Here is a 21,538-nt window from a genome sequence, read left to right as displayed (position 1 = left end):
ATCTGTCGCAGGTTACTAACTGTAAACAGGAAAAGTCAGAAGTGACGTCGGCCTTTTGGAAACGTTTTGGTGAAGTTTGGCAGCACCTGGGTGGGTTAGAATTGGACATGACTCAACCCAATCCAATGTTCCTGTCCACCTTTTTATCTAACTGCCGCCCTGAGGTTCAGAACGTTTTGAAACATCACTTGAGCGATAGGACTCATTTGGTCCTTCGCCAAGCGGGTGAACGGTTGAGGACAATGGAAAGTGATGGGTTGTTAGATTGTAAGACTAATAAAGCATGTTTATCTGTGGCCCCACAGGGCCCCGGGTCGTATCGTCATAATAATGACAAAACACGCACCGGGCCTCGCACATGGTCGGGTGGGAACCGGAAGAAAACAGGCAGGTGCCACTATTGTGGAAAGGAGGGCCACTGGATGAGGGAATGCTATGCGCGGCGGAGGGATGAGCAGAGTAGGACGGGAGAATTAGGGGATGTGTTGCAAGGCCAGAATCCCGGACCTAAGGGCTATCGGCAGAATAACGGACAGGACCAGCGCTATCACGCCCCGCTATAGGGCTGCCCCCAGGGTACGGAATCCACAGCCGTTGCCATGTTAAATCTCTCTTTTAGCTCTCCTCGTAACGCGGAGCTCCCTCTTGTGCCTCTGTGTTTGGCAGGAAGGGAGTATCCGTTTATACTTGATACTGGGGCCACTATGTCCTCAGTAGGGAGGGATTATGAGGGTCCTTTATCTACACGGTTTGTTAGCTCTGTGGGGATAGAAGGGGTTCCTTTTGACTCTAGTTGTACACCACCCTTACCTGTCATCTGCACTCTGGACCCTTCATTGCGTTTTTCACACTCTTTCATTTTTATGCCAGAGTGCCCTTTTAATCTTTTAGGTCGCGACCTCATGAGTCTTCTCGGACTCTCGATCTCCTTTAGCGGCTCACACATGATTGTTGATACTCCGGACGGTGCTCCGCCTGATGTTTTTGCTCTATCCAGTTCTGTGCTGCCACATAACATTCTGAACGCTGCTTGTACGTCCCAAGCTCTTTCCCCTGTTCTCTCTGCTCTTCCTAACACCCTGTGGGCGGATCATAAGGACGATGTGGGCTCTGTGAGCTGCTCTCCGTATGAAGCTGTTATTAAACACTCTACACCTGTTTATGTTAAACAATACCCTCTGTCTCCTAGTAAGCTCGATGGTATTGACAATATTCTACAATCTCTTTTGCAGCAAGGTGTCGTGGTTCCTTGTGTCAGCCCGTATAACACCCCAGTGAACCCGGTCCCAAAACCGGATGGCACATGGCGCCTCACTCAAGATCTACGTAAAATAAATGAACTCATCGTTCCCGTGGCTCCAGTGGTCCCTGACGTTCCTTCTCTTATGTCTTCTATTCCGTGTGACCATGCTTATTTCTCTGTGATTGATTTGTGCTCTGCCTTTTTCAGTGTTCCTGTGGGCCATGAGACTCAGCCCCTGTTTGCTTTCACACACAGGGGAAGACAATACACGTGGACGCGGTTGCCACAGGGTTTCATTGACTCACCGGCGGTCTTCACTGCCGTATTGCGGGACGCGCTGGCTGATCTCTGTCTTCCCCGGGGCTCCACGGTGCTCCAGTACGCGGATGATCTTCTGGTAACGGCGGAGGATCAAGACGCTTGTGCTGCCGCCACATTGTCTCTCCTCACACTCCTGGCGCAGAAGGGTTTCAAGGTCTCCCGCACGAAGTTGCAGTTTTGCCTCACAACTGTTCGCTACTTGGGACATGACCTCTCCCAGGGTTCCAGGAGGCTTAGCCCGGAACGCGTTCAAGTCATTATGGACACTCAGGTACCTGCAACCAAGCACGCTCTCATGGCATTTCTGGGCCTCATCAATTACTGTCGTCAATGGATCCCTGACTGTTCAATCTATGACAAGTGTTTGCGTTCAGCTATAAGTCACTCAGATCCTTTGACTCAGCCCCTGGTCTGGACTGAGGACATGCTAACGGCCTTCAAGGCTCTGAAGCAAGCTTTGTGCTCCGCCCCTGCTCTCGGGCTGCCGAACTATCGTTTGCCGTTTCACCTGTATGTGTGCAATCAGAAGGGGACCGCCTCTGGGGTGCTGGCTCAGGAGCACGGGGGGGGCATGCGACCTTGCGCGTTTCTGTCTAAAACTCTTGACGCTGTGGCACAAGGGCTTCCTGGCTGTCTTAGGGCTGTTGCTGCGTGTGCTCTCATGGTCACGGACGCTGAAAAACTTGTTTTGTCGCATCCGCTCATTTTACACACTTCACATGACGTCGTGTACATTCTGCGGAATCTTAGCACTCAGCATTTGTCTGCTCAGCGTCGCTCTGGCTATGAGTTTATTCTTTTGGCCACAGAGCATCTCACTGTTAAGCCCTCCTCGTCGTTTGATTCTGTCGCCCACGCTCTTCAGCGTCTTCTTAACTCACAGGATGACGATGTTGCGTTTGACTCACATGACTGTCTTTCTAATATCGTTTTTGAGACTAGCATCCGCCCAGACTTACACTCCACCCCTCTTTCCACAGGCGATTCTCTTTTTGTAGATGGTTCCTGTTCCCGCCCTGCGGATGGTGTGTTCCTGTGTGGTTACTCTGTTTGTCGCCTCCCTGATGAAATTGTTGAAGCTCATTCTTTGCCTTTTTCTTCTGCTCAGGCTGCGGAGCTCTATGCTTTGACTCGCGCATGTATTTTGGCTCAAGACACAGACGTTACTATTTACACCGACTCACGCTACGCTTTCGGCGTGGCGCACGACTTCGGCCGCATTTGGGCGTCTCGGGGGTTTACGACAGCCGACGGTAAGCCCATTTCTCATTCTTCACTTGTTACTGATTTAATCACCGCCTGTCTCCTTCCGTGCACGTTGGCCATTGTTAAGACACGCGCGCACACAAGAGGGGACTCATTTGAAGTAAAGGGCAATTCATTCGCTGATCGAGTCGCTAAAGCTGCAGCCGCATCCGGTGTCCTGCCTCCAGGCTTTAATTGTGCTTTAGTTTCTACTGATCGCATGGTTAGCGCTGTCTTACCTGACATAGATCTCATTTCTATCCAGGCCTCGGCCTCTGTGGCAGATACACAGTTCTGGGACGCCCAGGGCGCGACAGAGAAGAGTGGCGTTTTGCTTGACGCACAGGGCCGTCTTTGTTTACCTCGTCACTGTACTCCCTTTCTCGTCCGCGAGTTCCATGGTCCCACTCATCGCGGCCGAAGAGGGGTAGTGGAGGATATGAACAGAACATTCTGCATCAATAATTTGCACACAGACGCACACAACATTCTGGACAAGTGTTTAACGTGCGCCCAGAATAATCTATCTAAACCAGGCGCGGTACATCAGCACCTTCCCATACCCGACACGCCTTTCCAAGAATGGCAGATCGACTTCACTCACATGCCAAAGCAGGGCCCGTTCAAATACCTTTTGGTCATGATTGACAAATTTTCACGGTGGATTGAGGCTTTCCCGTGTAGCAAAGAGAACGCCCGAACAGCAGTGAACAAACTTACACAGGAAATTATCCCACGTTATGGTCTTCCGGTAGGAATTGACTCTGATAAGGGAACGCCGTTCACCTCTAAGGTAACGCAGGAGCTATGTAAAGACCTCAAGATCAATTGGCGTTTTCATATCCCATACCATCCACAGTCCTCTGGCATTGTGGAGCGCGCGAATAGAACAATTAAGGGTAAGTTGCGTAAGGCTATGCAAGACGCAGGCACGAAAAATTGGGTCCAAGTTTTACCGTTGGTCCTCGCTGATATGCGCATGACTGCTCAGGTCGCTCTCGACAATTTATCTCCGTACGAGCTCGTCATGGGACGCCCCTTTCCTGTCCCTTGGCGTAGAGGCATGCAGGTTATAGGAACGGGTGATCTTGAAGTACATCTCAGCGAGTACGCGGTGGGTCTCATGCGGGTGCTGGATGAGTATTGGGCGAGAGTAAATTCCAAAAAGCCTCCCATTCCAGAGGCACACACTCACCCCTTTGAGGTAGGGGACAGAGTTTTAGTAAAGAGATTCGCTAAACTAAACGCTCCCATGGAGGAGTCACCCTACAGTGGGCCCACCGATGTACTCGCTGTAACTCGCACGGCTGTGCTAACGGACCTTTTTCCACAGTGGATCCATGCCAGCAGAATAAAGAAGGCTCCAATGTAATAGAAATCTGTATTGTTGATGCTTAACAGACTTTTGTGTTTCAGAAAGTTGCTGTGACAATAGCTGACGGCCTTTTCAGGGATCCCCTTCCAGCATCTGGAGCAATCCAGTTTCGGCTGATCTACAAAGAGGGGATGGTTGGTGAGTCTTGCAAAGTTCTGGGCTGAAGAGTCTGAAAAGCACGGGAGCCTGTGATATTTTTCGCCGTCTGCACCCTGTGAGCATTAGAGAACAAAGTCAGTGACCAGTATGACTTTCTTCATCATCGTGCTGATCTCAACGCTTGGGGCAGGGTTACCCGCACAAGCAATACACCGGGACCCAAGGGATAACGAGTTTTGGAAATATATAAACTTCACTGTAAAAACATCAATGAATATGAGTATACCTTGTTATGTGTGTTCTTTGTTACCCCATGACAGCAGCGATCCTTTTCCGGTCCGAATAGCCCCATCTAACTACTCTAAGGTTAATATGACATGGCTCAGCCTGTGGCCCTCGTATACTCAAACTAAGGTTTTCCTGACAGACAATACAGACCCAGAGGTAAGGTTGTCAATACACTGGGATACCTCTATGAATTATTCAGTATGCTTTCATCGATATGAAGGTGACGGTACGGAAGTAGACCGAGAGGCGTTCAATCACTGTAGTCTTTCGAACCCAACCGTATGTATCCGGAGAAATTTTTCTTCCCCCTGGCAGAAAGGTCTACCTGGCTGCCGTTGTCAACATATCTTTAACCTGAAACGGGACACGGCGGGACGTACCATGTTTAATTCTGACTACCCGATCTGGCTACCAGATTGGTATTGGGATTGCAACCGGGGTAAGTTGTGGTCTTACCTTCCCTCTCTTCAACGCGGCCTGTGTGCCCTGGTTCAGGTCCAGCATGCATTTACTGTTGTGCCCGTCCCTGAGGTTCTCAATACGGGCCGAAGGCGGCGATCCGTAGACGACGATTTTTTCCCGCCTTCTGAACATCAATTAGAAAGCAAATGGAATAAATTTTGGCAATCGTTGGTCCCACAATACGGTCTAACACAGGTATGGAACCAACTAGAAGTAACTCACTATCGTCTTGCTACCTTTGTTAATGCTACTAACGCCGCTATGGAAGGCATCCGCGTCGAACTAACGGCGTTGCGCTTAATGACAACCCAGAATCGAATGGCTTTAGACATACTTCTCGCTAAAGAGGGCGGTGTTTGTGCAATGATAGGCGACTCTTGCTGTACCTTCGTTCCTAATAAGGACGACGAAAGCTTCGGGGAGATTGCAAAACAATTAAGAAAGATGCGACAGGTAGCTCACGATTTACATATGGACGAGCAAGCTAGCTCGCCCTGGGGATGGGGGTGGTTGCACGTTTTGTTCGGAAATCTGGCTCCTTATATCTCTATGATCATTCCCGTTGTGTTTATTGGCCTTCTGGTGTGCCTGTGTGGCCCGTTTCTTTTCCGTTGTTGCATGGATCGTATATATAATATGATGATCTCGCACACAGGTTATATCCCTGTGTCGGCCAAGACTGGGGTGTGAATAATACTCTGGGCTTGCGTCAGAGTATTAAAGAGGGGATTGTAAGAATATAATCCTGAATACTCCTAAACCTACTCTTGTAAATGCGTGGCCCAAGGGTGACTGTCGTGTAGTGTAGCAGTTTAGGGTTAACTTTAGGCCAGAGATAATACGCGCTGCTCTGTACATTTTGTACTTTTCATATGTTCTGTTCCCGTTTCATATTCTGATTTTGTCTATGTTTTTGTGTGAAACATCTTGTTGAACTGTGCATAACTCCTGTGTGACCTTGATACTGAGTGTGCAAAGCACATTCCATAACTTTCCACTGCTGATACTCCCTACGCAGCGTGTATATAAACGCCCGACGCAGCTGTGCGTTAAGGGCACGACTGAGAATAAACCAGATTGATTTAACTCATGTGGTTCGCTCTCTTCTTGTCCTCGGAGATCTCCTGGTAACGCATCTGAACAGCACGCAGCGCAATTTTAACAATAGGTGTTATAACTTCTGCAACATCCATGTACATGCATGCATTTTCACTGATAAAACGTAAAAGGCTAATTAAATAATCAGATGAACTGAGACAATCACATTCTCATCTCATTATCTCTAGCCACTTTATCCTGTTCTACAGGGTTGCAGGCAAGCTGGAGCCTATCCCAGCTGACTACGGGCGAAAGGCGGGGTACACCCTGGACAAGTCGCCAGGTCATCACAGGGCTGACACATAGACACAGACAACCATTCACACTCACATTCACACCTACGGTCAATTTAGAGTCACCAGTTAACCTAACCTGCATGTCTTTGGACTGTGGGGGAAACCGGAGCACCCAGAGGAAACCCACGCGGACACGGGGAGAACATGCAAACTCCACACAGAAAGGCCCTCGCTGGCCACAGGGCTCGAACCCAGACCTTCTTGCTGTGAGGCCACAGCGCTAACCACTACACCACCGTGCCGCCCCATAATAATAATAATAATAATAAATCATTCATATCTTAAATATCTGTGCATCATGTGGTGTTGCAGCTTCACACCTCTACTGTTTGATCCTCGGCTCAAGTTACTGTTCGTTTTTTGTTCCACCACGTGTCCACAAAGTTTTCCTTTTGGTTCTCCAGTTTCCAAAAGACAACACACACTGGCTACGCTTAATTGACCCAGGGCGTGAACGAGTGTGTGATTGTGTGTGTGATTGCGTGATTGTGTGTGTACACATCGTGGCCTGTGATGGACAGGAGTTCCATCCAAGCTGCATTCCTGTGTTACATCCAGTGTTCCAGATTCAGCAGTTAATCAAGATGAAAAAGTCAGCTAACACGACAATCCTGAAATTTTCAAATTGAAAATATGGATAGATCGGGTTTTTTTCCCTGAATCACACATCTTTCCATCTTTGACAAACCCACAGTGACACTGTTTGAACAGGATTGAATTGGTAAGTAAATATGTACTGTAAGTACCATCATAGTGCATTTCCCTGCAAAGGAAATCAAATGATTCTGGAGAATTCCTGAAAAATGAAATCGCTCATTAAAGCATACAGTGTGTCTTTTTCATTCATGAATCTTGAATGTTCTAATTCAGCATAAGTTGTAATTTTAATTCGGTTGATTGTCTGGAGCAAATGATGAAGATCTTCAAGAAGGGTCATGTAAAGTAATGCTGCAGATCAGAAATGGCTGAAAAAATAATTAAATGAAATGTTTCAACATAAAAAAAATACTATCAACAGTAATCAGTCAGCCATAATAAATGAAACAAAGTCGATATTTGGTGTGAGACGACCCTTTGCTTTAAAAAAAAAAGTAGTCTGCGGTCCAGTGAGTGCAGTTTTATAAGGAAATGAGCTGTAGGTTTTACTGAGCATCTTCCAGAACCAGCCACAGTTCTTCTGGACACTTTGTCACACTCGCGTCTTCATTTTGCACCAAACATTTTCTAGTAGTCTTCATGATGTTTTCTTTTTTAATCCAAAATGTGCGCTCTTATGGAATATGCTGCTCAGATATTTGCAAACATTTGCAAACATTTTTATCTACACCACCGTGCCACCCAAGTTACATGTATTAATCTAAATGCAAGTAAACAACGAGTGTTGTTTTTGTAGTTTTGTATCCAAATGAGAGTCACATCTTACTCATGTTCTCTCTTCTTGAAGGCCTATCTTGTGGCCGATTGTTTTGAAACAATCTGACTTTCAGTTGTTCGTTCAGTTCTCTGTTCATTTGCTTCTTCCACGTCAGGGCAAGATATTGCTGCTGAGGCGAGCATATCCAATGGAGAAATCAGATGACTGGTCCACTCATTCTCCATTTTCTCCATACTGAGTACTCCGCCATTACTGCTCGGCTCAGGCAATTACTAAAACCCGGGACGGAACGTCACCGGTTTTAGCAACAACTGCGGGGAGGTCACTGCCTGAGCAATAATATGTCACATCCCATTCTGTCCCAGGTTTTACCAACAATCCTCAGCTCACACTCCAGGAAGACTGGTGCAACTGAACTTACTTTCCTTTTTTAAAATAATAATAATAAAATAAATACTGGGCAGCACAGTGGTGTAGTGGTTAGCACTGTCGCCTCACAGCAAGAAGGTCCGAATTCAAGCCCCGTGGCCGGCGAGGGCCTTTCTGTGCGGAGTTTGCATGTTCTCCCAGTGTCAACGTGGGTTTCCTCCGGGTGCTCCGGTTTCCCCCACAGTCCAAAGACATGCAGATTAGGTTAACTGGTGACTCTAAATTGACCGTAGGTGTGAATGTGAGTGTGAATGGTTGTCTGTGTCTGTGTGTCAGCCCTGTGATGACCTGGCGACTTGTCCAGGGTGTACCCCGCCTTTCGCCCGTAGTCAGCTGGGATAGGCTCCAGCTTGCCTGCGACCCTGTAGAACAGGATAAAGTGGCTCAAGATAATGAGATGAGATAATAAAATAAATGATGGGCGGCACGGCGGTGTAGTGGTTAGCACTGTCGCCTCACAGCAAAAAGGTCCGGGTTCGAGCCCCGTGGCCGGCGAGGGCCTTTCTGTGTGGAGTTTGCATGTTCTCCCCATGTCCGCGTGGGTTTCCTCCGGGTGCTCCGGTTTCCCCCACAGTCCAAAGACATGCAGGTTAGGTTAACTGGTGACTCTAAATTGACCGTAGGTGTGAATGGTTGTCTGTGTCTATGTGTCAGCCCTGTGATGACCTGGCGACTTGTCCAGGGTGTACCCCGCCTTTCGCCCGTAGTCAGCTGGGATAGGCTCCAGCTTGCCTGCAACCCTGTAGAACAGGATAAAGCGGCTCAAGATAATGAGATGAAAATAAATACTTTCCTTTTCTTGCAGTTTTATTTCATTGCTGGTACTGCACCCTCTTTCAATATGGGCTTATAGCCAACGCTCCTCAACAGATCAGAGGTTTTGTACAAGTCTTCAGTAAAATGTACAGAACAGAGGAGAGACCACTTCATAGGCGCCCAATGTGCCCGTGAACTTCTTGCAAAGCACGTCCAAATCTTTGCAGTTTGAACATTCTTGGGCCATGAATGCAACGTAAATCCACCTTCTGTCGTGTTGCTGCACCCGCCAGAAACACATCTATGTGGCATGGCGATAAATTAACTCAAAATGGAGGATCGGAGTTGCGGTCAGCTCTGTGTTTTAGTATAGTGGAAATGGCGAGGAGTCCAATAGCCTTCCTGCTGTGACGTTACAGACGTCAAGGTCATTCACTCAGACCGCTACCTACAACCCTGATTCCAAAAAAGTTGGGACAAAGTACAAATTGTAAATAAAAACGGAATGCAATAATTTACAAATCTCAAAAACTGATATTGTATTCACAATAGAACATAGACAACGTATCAAATGTCGAAAGTGAGACATTTTGAAATTTCATGCCAAATATTGGCTCATTTGAAATTTCATGACAGCAACGCATCTCAAAAAAGTTGGGACAGGGGCAATAAGAGGCTGGAAAAGTTAAAGGTGCAAAAAAGCAACAGCTGGAGGACCAAATTGCAACTCATTAGGTCAATTGGCAATAGGTCATTAACATGACTGGGTATAAAAAGAGCATCTTGGAGTGGCAGCGGCTCTCAGAAGTAAAGATGGGAAGAGGATCACCAATCCCCCTAATTCTGCGCCGACAAATAGTGGCGCAATATCAAAAAGGAGTTTGACAGTGTAACATTGCAAAGAGTTTGAACATATCATCATCTACAGTGCATAATATCATCAAAAGATCCAGAGAATTTGGAAGGATCTCTGTGCGTAAGGGTCAAGACCGGAAAAACATACTGGGTGCCCGTGATCTTCAGGCCCTTAGACGGCACTGCATCACATACAGGCATGCTTCTGTATTGTAAATCACAAAATGGGCTCAGGAATATTTCCAGAGAACATTATCTGTGAACACAATTCACCGTGCCATCCGCCGTTGCCAGCTAAAACTCAATGGTTCAAAGAAGAAGCCGTATCTAAACACGATCCAGAAACGCAGACGTCTTCTCTGGGTCAAGGCTCATTTAAAATGGACTGTGGCAAAGTGGAAAACTGTTCTGTGGTCAGACGAATCAAAATTTGAAGTTCTTTATGGAAATCAGGGACGCCTTGTCATTCGGACTAAAGAGGAGAAGGACGACCCAAGTTGTTATCAGCGCTCAGTTCAGAAACCTGCATCTCTGATGGTATGGGGTTGCATTAGTGCGTGTGGCATGGGCAGCTTACACATCTGGAAAGACACCATCAATGCTGAAAGGTATATCCAGGTTCTAGAGCAACATATGCTCCCATCCAGACGACGTCTCTTTCAGGGAAGACCTTGCATTTTCCAACATGACAATGCCAAACCACATACTGCATCAATTACAGCATCATGGCTGCGTAGAAGAAGGGTCCAGGTACTGAACTGGCCAGCCTGCAGTCCAGATCTTTCACCCATAGAAAATATTTGGCGCATCTTAAAACGGAAGATACAACAAAAAAGACCTAAGACAGTTGAGCAACTAGAATCCTACATTAGACAAGAATGGGTTAACATTCCTATCCCTGAACTTGAGCAACTTGTCTCCTCAGTCCCCAGACATTTACAGACTGTTGTAAAGAGAAAAGGGGATGTCTCACAGTGGTAAACATGGCCTTGTCCCAACTTTTTTGAGATGTGTTGTTGTCATGAAATTTAAAATCACCTAATTTTTCTCTTTAAATTATACATTTTCTCAGTTTAAACATTTGATATGTCATCTATGTTCTATTCTGAATAAAATATGGAATTTTGAAACTTCCACATCATTGCATTCCATATTTATTTACAATTTGTACTTTGTCCCAACTTTTTTGGAATCGGGGTTGTATATGAATCCCTTTAATTGTAAAAATCACGATATTAGATTTATTGTTAATGCTTAAAACTATTCCTGTGCCATTCTTGAGGTCTCAAGACATTTATAAACAAAAAGTGAGGCCATGGTTCTGCATATATGCTTTAAAATTAGGGCACGAGTTGGACTTGAGTACTACAAGCCTCTGGCTGGTAGAACTATACAGCTTTACAAAATGTCTAAACTTTGTTTTAAATTTGTTATATTTGTCTGACATTCTCCAAATAAATAAATAAATGGCTGGATAATTCGACTTGTGATTAAGAGTTTGTAATGTCCATTATCCGTACTTTCACTGAAGTATAATTTCCCAGTATGTTTTCTACCCCTGTGTCGAGCAGGACACGCCTACTTTATTTTATTACATGATTCCCCCCCCAATCTTAACAATAACCAGCAGCTTGTTCAATGAACAAGGCAAAAAAATAAAAATAAATAAAAAATGGAGCCAAAAATAAGGATTAAATTTAGTTTTTTAAATAAATTTTTAATCATGACATTAAAATGTACAGCGAATCTTTCCACACTGAATGCATGTTTGATAATCACTTATAAAAAACGAGATAAGAGGACATGATGATGTAGCCCGGGTTTCTGGTTGGATTGGGGTTCCGTCCATCGTAGAGTCCAAAGTAGAGGATGGTGTTGGAACTGCTCAGGTCAAGCTGCAATCAAGAATAAAATCAAATTACATTCAATAATAATAATAATAATAAAGTCCAGCCAGATCACAACTTGTTGTGACTCCAAAAGTTGGTATTATTATTATTATTGAGAGTTTTAAAGTCTCAGGTCCAAGTAAATCAAATAGAAATTGTCATTATTTAGCTGTGAGCACCATTAGCCATCAACTCCACCTGTGGTGTGAGATTGATCCTCCAGGGGTCCACCTGCAGTCCGTCACACCAGCCGGCGCGACCGTACAGCCATGTGCCATGTTCGTTAGGCACCGCCCCCTCTCTCACACGTATGGCGCAGCCCAGCGGCAAATCTACAGATAACATTTTAAATGATACTTTTAAATCAGGATCAGGTGATGATACGGTGCAGCCAAAGCATTTCAAACATTCGGTACAACATATATACCACATGGGAATCCAACTGTTTTCAAAAACCACTGCTTACCTTTATCTTTTGCTGAAATTGTTCGTTAAAGTTTTACTCAACCTTCTGTTTAAAAAAAATAACGTTACAATGGTGCTTGAAAGTTTGTGAACCCTTTAGAATTTTCTATATTTCTGCATAAATATGACCTAAAACATCATCAGATTTTCACACAAGTCCTAAAAGTAGATAAAGAGAACCCAGTTAAACAAATGAGACAAAAATATACTTGGTCATTTATTTATTGAGGAAAATGATCCAATATTATATCTGTGAGTGGCAAAAGTATGTGAACCTTTGCTTTCAGTATCTGGTGTGACCCCCTTGTGCAGCAATAACTGCAACTAAACGTTTGCGGTAACTGTTGATCAGTCCTGCACACCGGCTTGGAGGAATTTTAGCCCATTCCTCCGTACAGAACAGCTTCAACTCTGGGATGTTGGTGGGTTTCCTCATATGAACTGCTCGCTTCAGGTCCTTCCACAACAATTCCATTGGATTAAGGTCAGGACTTTGACTTGGCCATTCCAAAACATTCACTTTATTCTTCTTTAACCATTCTTTGGTAGAACGACTTGTGTGCTTAGGGTTGTTGTCTTGCTACATGACCCACCTTCTTTGAGATTCAGTTCATGGACAGACATCCTGACATTTTCCTTTAGAATTCGCTGGTATAATTCAGAATTCATTGTTCCATCAATGATGGCAAGCCGTCCTGGCCCAGATGCAGCAAAACAGGCCCAAACCACGATACTACCACCACCATGTTTCACAGATGGGATAAGGTTCTTATGCTGGAATGCCGTGTTTTCCTTTCTCCAAACATAACGCTTCTCATTTAAACCAAAAAGTTCTATTTTGGTCTCATCTGTCCACAAAACATTTTTCCAATAGCCTTCTGCCTTGTCCACATGATCTTTAGCAAACTGCAGACGAGCAGCAATGTTCTTTTTGGAGAACAGTGGCTTTCTCCTTGCAACCCTGCCATGCACACCATTGTTGTTCAGTGTTCTCCTGATGGTGGACTCATGAACATTAACATCAGCCAATGTGAGAGAGGCCTTCAGTTGCTTAGAAGTTACCCTGGGGTCCTTTGTGACCTCGCCAACTATTACACGCCTTGCTCTTGGAGTGATCTTTGTTGGTCGACCACTCCTGAGGACAGTAACAATGGTCTTGAATTTCCTCCATTTCTACACAATCTGTCTGTGGATTGGTGGAGTCCAAACTCTTTAGAGATGGTTTTGGAACCGTTTCCAGCTTGATGAGCATCAACAACGCTTTTTCTGAGGTCCTCAGAAATCTCCTTTGTTCGTGCCATGATACACTTCCACAAACATGTGTTGTGAAGATCAGACTTTGATAAATCCCTGTTCTTTAAATAAAACAGGGTGCCCACTCACACCTGATTGTCATTCCATTGATTGAAAATACCTGAGTCGAATTTCACCTTCAAATTACCTGCTAATCCTCGAGGTTCACATACTTTTGCCACTCACAGATATGTAATATTGGATAATTTTCCTCAATAAATAAAAGACCAAGTATAATATTTTTGTCTCATTTGTTTAACTGGGTTCTCTTTATCTACTTTTAGGACTTGTGTGAAAATCTGATGATGTTTTAGGTCATATGCAGAAATATAGAAAATTCTAAAGGGTTCACAAACTTTCAAGCACCACTGTATACAAGGGACACACTTCAGCATGGCTGTTCTCCCAGGCGCCCCAATACTAAATAAGAAATGCAAAATTATAATAAATAGAATAATTACAATTATCTACAGTATGAGATACGATATCAAATGATTATAATATACAATAGTGAGTCTTAAAATATACACACTAGTAAGTACAGATATAGGTGACTATTAAAATACACACACACACACACACACTAGTAGGTATAAGGCACTAATTTTTTAAATTTAAAAATCTTGAATGTTTTAATCGAGTCTGAGTTCTGTATGTCTCGGGGGATCAAGTTCCACAGCTCTATACTTGTGTATTTAAATGTGCACTTTAAATAATTTGTTCATTGATTCGGCGGAACGAAATCATCTTTCTGTCTTGTGTCGTAACTGTGGAAATCAGAATGTCACTGTGGCAGCGGGGGCGTGGCCAAGCGTCGGTCTGTGAATGAAGGGCGGAGTCAGGGAAGGTAAGTGGCAGCATCACTGCATCTGACGTGAATTAACCTGTGTTTGTGCGTCTCCCCCAGTGACCACGCCTTTTAAAAGGAGAGAGAGAGCAGAGAAAGGGAGCTCTCCCCCAACCTGGATGCTTGTGTGTGTGTGTGTGTGTGTGTGTGTGTGTGTGTGTGAATAGAAAAGCTGAAAAGCTAAATAAAAAAGAGTTTTGAGAACTCAGTTCTGGCCTGCGGTGCTTCTGTGCTCCACCCACTTAGAACTCTTGCTACAGTGGTGCCGAAACCCAGGACTCTGAGTACGGAAGAGAACAGCCCCATGGAGTCCTCCCCCTTCAAGGACCTGGTCCATGCCCTCGCCACGGCCCAACAGAGCCAGCACCAGGCGCTGGTCGCCCTCTGGAAGGAGCAAGAACAACGGTTCAAAGCCCTGGTGCTGGCGCAGCAGGAAGATCACCAGGCATTCCAGCACCTGGTCGCGTCGGCGGGGTCCGCCCTCACCACCGGCGTGGACCCTCCTCCCCACCTCACCCTAACGAAGATGGGTCCGCAGGATGACCCCGAAGCCTTCCTCGCTCTTTTTGAGCAGGCAGCAGAGGCATTGGGTTGGCCGGTGGAGCAGCGCGCGGCGCGCCTCCTTCCCCCTGCTAATGGGCGAGGCGCAGCTGGCCACGCTACAGCTCCCTGCCGACCTCCGCAGGGCCGTCCTCCAACGTGTGGGGTGCACACTGGAACAGCAGCGGCAGCGGTTCCGTGCACTGCACTTGGAGAAGGTCGGCCGACCGTTCGGGTTTGGCCAGCAGCTCCGGGACGCCTGCCGGCCGACAACCGCAACAAAAAGGGAATCAATCATCGACCTGGTGGCGCTGGAACAATTCATCGCCCGACTTCTGGGAGGAACCACGGGGTGGGTCCAGTGCCATCGCCCGGCGTTGCTGGATCAGGCCATCGAGCTGCCGGAGGACCATATGGCAGCTGTTCCGGCAGCAGGACAGTGTGTCTCCTCTTCTCCCCTCTCTTCTCTCTTTCCCTCTTCCCCTGTTCCTCGTCCTCACCCCATTCCCCCACCGCGGAGGCGGGGGCCGGCTCCACCACAGCTGGCCCACCGCACCGGCGGTGCCCTACTGTTTCCTACTTCCGTGTCTGTGTCTGCCCCCTCCTCAGGTGAGTGAGCGCTGAAACACCGGTGCAGAGGGAGAGCCTGGGCCGGTATGCTGGCGCTGCAGGGAGCTGGGGCACCTCCAGCATCAGTGCTCGGCCATGGAGGTGGGCGCAGTGGTCCGGATCCCCGACACGCCAGGGACCGCCCTCGATCAGGCCGGAGCATATCGCATACTGATGAGTATCCAAGGGGATACGCATCAGGCTTTGGTGGACTCCGGCTGTAATCAGACCTCAATCCACCAAAGCCTGGTGCAAGACGAGGCATTGGGGAGAGCACAATTGGTGAAAGTGTGTGTGCACGGGGATGTTCACAACTACCTTTTAGTGTCAGTCCACATTCTATTTCAAGGGGAGAAATTTAGAGTAAAAGGCGGAGGTTAATCCTCGCCTTACCCACTCGATAATTTTGGGGACTGATTGGCCGGGATTTCAGGAATTAATGACTCATTTAGTGAAGAGTGGGGCCTGCCATAGTTTAGCAGGGGGAGGTCCCGGTGTGGCATTGGCGGGAGCAGCTGTCACAGAGCCGTCTACGTCATCTCCGCATCAGAGTGAGGAGCAGCAGGCTCCTCCTCCTTCTCTCGGGGAACCCCTCGCGGATTTCCCGTTAGAGCAGTCGCGAGACGAGACTCTGTGGCATGCGTTTGACCAAGTGAGAGTAATCGATGGTCAAACGCTCCAGCCAAACGCCACACCATCCTTCCCCTATTTCTCCATTATGAAGGATAGATTATACCGAGTGACACAGGACACTCAGACTAAAGAACTGATAACTCAGCTTTTGATCCCAAAGAGCCGCTGGGAACTTGCATTCCAGGTGGCTCACTTTAATCCCATGGCCGGACACTTGGGGCAGGATAAGACACTAGCCCGGATAATGGCCCGGTTCTATTGGCCAGGGATTTGCGGCGATGTCCGTAGGTGGTGTACGGTGTGCCGCGAATGCCAGTTAGTAAATCCAGCGGCCATTCCAAAAGTGCCTTTGCGCCCTCTGCCATTAATCGAGACCCCATTCGAAAGAATTGGGATGGATCTCATCGGGCCATTAGATCGGTCAACATGAGGATATCGCTTTTAGTTCTGGTGGACTATGCAATGCGATATCCGGAAGCAGTGCCTCTTCGCAATATCTCAGCATGCAGTATTGCGGAAGTGCTCTTCCGTGTCATCTCCCGGGTCGGAATCCCCAAAGAGATTCTGACTGATCAAGACACTACGTTTATGTCACGCACACTGCGCGAACTGTAGGGGTTACTGGGAATTAAGCCTATCCGCACGAGTGTTTATCACCCACAAACAGATAGCTTAGTCAAACGGTTCAATCGCACCCTCAAAAACATAATTAAAAAATTTGTAAGCGAGGACGCATGCAACTGGGATAAATGGCTCAAGCCCCTGTTATTCACAGTGTGAGAGGTCCCACAAGCCTCCACGGGGTTCTCCCCATTCTAATTATTATACGGACGTAAGCTGCATGGCATTCTAGATGTGCTGCGTGAAAATTGGGAGGAGGGACCTTCAACAAGTAAAAATGAAATTCAGTACATTATCGACCTGCGTGCCAAACTCCACACACTCATGCACTTAACTCAGGAGAATTTGTGGCAGGCTCAAGAACGTCAAGTCTGTCTGTACGACAGGAGCACACAACTTGGGGAATTCACACCGGGAGATAAAGTACTTGTGTTGTTGCCCACGTCGAGCTCCAAATTGATCGCCAGGTGGCAAGGACCCTTTGAGGTCACATGGCGAGTCGGGGACATCGACTATGAGGTGAGGCGAACGGACAGGGGTGGGGCATTACAGATTTACCACCTCGATCTGTTAAAACTTTGGAACGAGGAGGTCCCCATGGCATTGGTGTCTGTGGTTCCAGAGAAGGCGGAGCTGGGGCTGGAGGTTCAAGAGGGAAAATTGACATCGCCCCCTGCTCTGGTCCCCTGTGGAGACCACCTCTCTCCGACCCAACTCATGGAGGTCGCCAAGTTGCAGACAATTTTCTGACGCATTCTCACCCCTGCCCGACTGCACCCACCTCATAGAACAACACATTGAGACGCCCCCAGGGGTAGTAGTGCGCAGCCGCCCTTACAGACTGCCTGAACACACACACACAAAAAAAAAAGTGGTTCGGGAAGAACTCGAGGCCATGCTTGAAATGGGCATCATCAAGGAGTCCCACAGTGACTGGAGCAGCCCGGTGGTCTTGGTTCCCAAGGCTGACGGGTCAGTCTGGTTCTGTGTGGACTATAGAAAAGTCAATGCAGTGTCTAAATTCAACGCGTACCCAATGCCTCGTCTTGAGTTGCTCGATCGATCGACTAGGCATGGCTTGTTTTTATTCGACACTGGATTTGACAAAGGGATATTGGCAGATCCCCTTGACTCTGCTATCCTGAGAGAAAACGGCCTTTTCCACACCGTTTGGCTTACACCAGTTCGTCACACTTCCTTTCGGGCTGTTTGGGGCACCCGCTACGTTCCAGCGGCTGATGGATAGGGTCCTCCACCCCCACGCCACCTACGCGGCTGCATACTTGGACGATATAATTATTTATAGTAATGACTGGCCGCAGCACTTAGACCACCTAAGGGCCATCCTTAGGTCGCTGAGGCGAGCGGATCTCACAGCCAACCCAAAGAAGAGTGCGATTGGGCGGGTGGAAGTACGGTGTCTGGGCTTCCACTTGGTCAATGGGCAGGTGCGTCCCCAAATCAATAAGACAGCAGCGATTGTGGCCTGCCCGAGGCCCAAGACCAAAAAGGGGGTGAGACAGTTCCTGGGGCTGGCTGGCTACTATCGTAGGTTTATACCTAATTATTCGGACGTCACCAGCCTGCTGACTGATCTCACTAAAAAGGGGGCTCCAGATCCAGTCCAGTGGACGGAGCAATACCAGCAGGCTTTCCCTGAGGTAAAGGCTGCACTGTGTGGGGGGCCACTGTTACACTCCCCTGACTTTTCTCTCCCCTCTGTTTTGCAGACAGACGTGTCGGACAGAGGGCTGGGGGCTGTATTATCCCAGGAGGTGGAGGGGGAGGACCGTCCAGTGCTGTACATCAGCCGGAAGCTGTCGGTGCACAAGGGCAGGTATAGCACAATAGAAAAGAAATGCCTCGCCATCAAGTGGGCAGTCCTCGCCCTCCACTACTACCTGCTGGGGCGCCCTTTCACCCTCTGTTCGGACCACACGCTCCTGCAGTGGCTCCACCGCATGAAGGATGCCAACACGCGGATCACCCGTTGGTATCTGGCACTCCAGCCATTTAAGTTCGAGGTGGTCCACAGGCCGGGGGCGCAGATGGTTGTGGCGGATTTCCTCTCCCATCAAAGAGGGAGGGGAGTCAGCTGCAGGCCGGACGGCTCCCCGGCCTGAGTCGGGCGGTGGGGGTATGTGGCAGCGGGGGAATGGCCAAGCGTCGGTCTGTGAATGGAGGGCAGAGTCAGGGAAGCTAAGTGGCAGCATCACTGCACCTGACGTGAATTAACCTTTGTTTGTGTGTCTCCCCCAGTGACCGTGCCCTTTAAAAGGAGAGGGCAGAGAAAGGGAGCTCTCCCCCAACCTGGACACTTGTGTGTGTGTGTGTGTGTGTGTGTGTGTGTGTGTGTGTGTGTGTGTGTGTGTGTGTGTGAGAGAGAGAGTGAATAGAAAAGCTGAAAAGCTAAATAAAAGAGTTTTGAGAACTCAGTTCTGGCCTGCCGTGCTTCTGTGCTCCACCCACTTAGAACTCTTGCTACAGTCACATATAGTTTGCATCAATACCCTCGAGATTTCAGAAAACTTAAAGTTACAGCTTTATCTCTGACACTGGAGACTTTTTCCATAAATATTCAATAAATGTAGCTGTCTTCTTACGGAAAAGTCACCATTTTTAACAGTTATTCCACGAAATCGAGTCGTACATAAGCTGATAGCCGATGAGGTGCGTAGCACCGACTCAACTATAATCCATGGACGATGAGATTGAATGGAATAACTGTTTTATTCTATCCACATTCACTGAATTTTGAGAAACAGAGCATTTTTTTTTTGCAAATTCGATAAATAAAAACTTCATACAAAACATCAGACAAAATCATTTCCGCTTAGAATGTAAATAAACCGGCGAAATGACAGGAGCAAATTGTGAAAAATGCTATAATAATAATAATAATTCTTGAAAAATTTTAATTAAAAAAAAAAGATATGTTCTTACCATCAAATACTTTCATTCCATATTTTGTTGCTTTTTTGTATTTTTGGGGGGTTTGTTTTCAAGTAGAGTTCTCGGTTGGTTTACCAACACGCGCCACCATTTTGTTTTTTTGGTGGTTGGCAAACCAACTTAAAAGGTGCATTACCACCAGCGACTGGGCTGGAGTGTGGAACAGGAAATATTGGGTGAAAAATATATTCTTTTAGCTATTTCTGTTTCTTTTAAATACTTGATAAAGCCACCATTTTGTTTTTCTCTACGCACGGTATATGAGCTGATATCCTAGTAGTAGAGTAGCCAATCAGAGCGTGCATTTGCTCATATCCAGTGAATGTGGATAGAATAATAACAATTTTACACTTTTTATACGAAGCGTCTGCTGTACCACTCCCTGTGTTACTAAGTTGTTACCATAGAAACGATAATGTGTTAGAACAAGCGTGTGAATATGAACATGTGATTTGGTAAAATGTTTTAAAAACAAGCTGAATAAATCTGTCTTCAAATTACTGTATATACAGTGCAGTGCAAAAGTCTTAGGCACATGTAAAGAAATGTTGTTGAGCAAAAATGGATTAAAAAAATAATGAAATGAAATGTTTCAACATTAAAAAGAATACTATAAACAGTAATCAGTAAGCCATAATAAATGAAACGGTCAATATTTGGCATGAGACAAACCTTTGCATTAAAAAATAAATAAATAAATAAATAAATAGTAGTCTGCGGTCCAGTGAGTGCAGTTTTATGCGGAAATGAGCTGTAGGTTTTACTGAGCATCTTACAGAACCAGCCACAGTTCTTCAGGACACTTTGTTACACTTGCTTCTTCATTTTGCACCAAATATTTTCCAGTAGCCTTCATTACAGTATGTTTTCTTTTTTAATCTGAAAAGTGCTCTCTTATGGAATATGCTGCTCAGATATTTGCAAACATTTTTTTTTTCCTGTAACATTTAATTTTGTGCTGGAAAAAAACAACGACGAACGTTTGGAACTCTAAAATGTTTTGTAAAGTTTTGACTCGATAATGTAGAAGTCATAAAATAGAAATCTATAACAAAGCTTGGATGAAAAAAATAGGGGGGGCTAAGACTTTTGTACGGTATGTATAGAGTTGTGTGATGGTTTAAAGCACAAAGCTAAACTGGTAGCTATAAGATTGAGTCCAAACATGTCTTTGCTGATCGACTGCACTTGTGGAATAACATTTAGTTTAGTTTTTCTCGGAAGTGTTTGTTTTAAATGAAACTTGCCAGCAGAGTCGAATGTCAGCGAATTGTTGTGGATGCCATTGATGAGGAAGAAGTGCGACGTTACGCAGAATTCGCCGCAATTGTTATCATCGCTACCATGGCCTGTGATCACAGCATACAGCTCCACCTGAAAAATATTACACAAACACACACAAACATAATTACTCACAATTCATATTACCTCCTGACAAGAGGTGTGTGATACGACAATACGATACAGATACTGCAATAAATTATGTTGTTACGATACACAACTCCTGACACAAGAGTGCTGTGTAAATGAAACAAGCACACGTGGCTGTGGTCAGGGCTCAGCAAACTCTTGGATATTTAGTGTATATTCAGTATAACCTTTTTATTATCAGAGCTAATACATTGCAAAGGAATAAAATGTAATTTTTTGTAAGATTTAAAAAAAAAAAAAGCTTAAAGTCAGCTCTGCCACCTTTTTTGTTGAAGGTGGAATGGTGAAGGTGATCTCCTGAAATCTGGAGTTGTAATCCTTGTCGAAGGTTCCACCCTTGTACAGAAACATCAGATTAAAGGGGTAAAGCATCTCAGAGGAGTTTCCTGCAAAACACAAACAAACAAACAAAGTAG

At 46.2% G+C, this 21,538-nt stretch overlaps 1 protein-coding gene across 1 annotated transcript in view; it reads right to left on the bottom strand.

Moving 5' to 3' along the window:
- Positions 1 to 11,533: 11,533 nt before the first annotated feature.
- The window catches only part of si:dkey-256h2.1 (uncharacterized protein LOC337520 homolog), a 57,499-nt gene continuing 47,494 nt past the window's right edge, over positions 11,534 to 21,538 (bottom strand). Inside the window, exons 9-12 of the mRNA XM_060900383.1 lie at positions 21,384 to 21,508; positions 20,939 to 21,065; positions 11,930 to 12,063; positions 11,534 to 11,737 (exon numbers count right to left, since the gene is read on the bottom strand). Of these exons, the coding sequence (XP_060756366.1) occupies positions 11,618 to 11,737; positions 11,930 to 12,063; positions 20,939 to 21,065; positions 21,384 to 21,508 (506 nt within the window). The 3' untranslated portion in view covers positions 11,534 to 11,617. The remainder of the gene's footprint in view (positions 11,738 to 11,929; positions 12,064 to 20,938; positions 21,066 to 21,383; positions 21,509 to 21,538) is intronic.

Source organism: Neoarius graeffei, chromosome 19, assembly GCF_027579695.1.
Source record: "Neoarius graeffei isolate fNeoGra1 chromosome 19, fNeoGra1.pri, whole genome shotgun sequence".
In the NCBI taxonomy this organism is placed as follows: Eukaryota; Metazoa; Chordata; class Actinopteri; order Siluriformes; family Ariidae; genus Neoarius; species Neoarius graeffei.
Note: the sequence above shows the minus strand (reverse complement) of the source record. Positions and strands in the feature narration are given on the sequence as shown.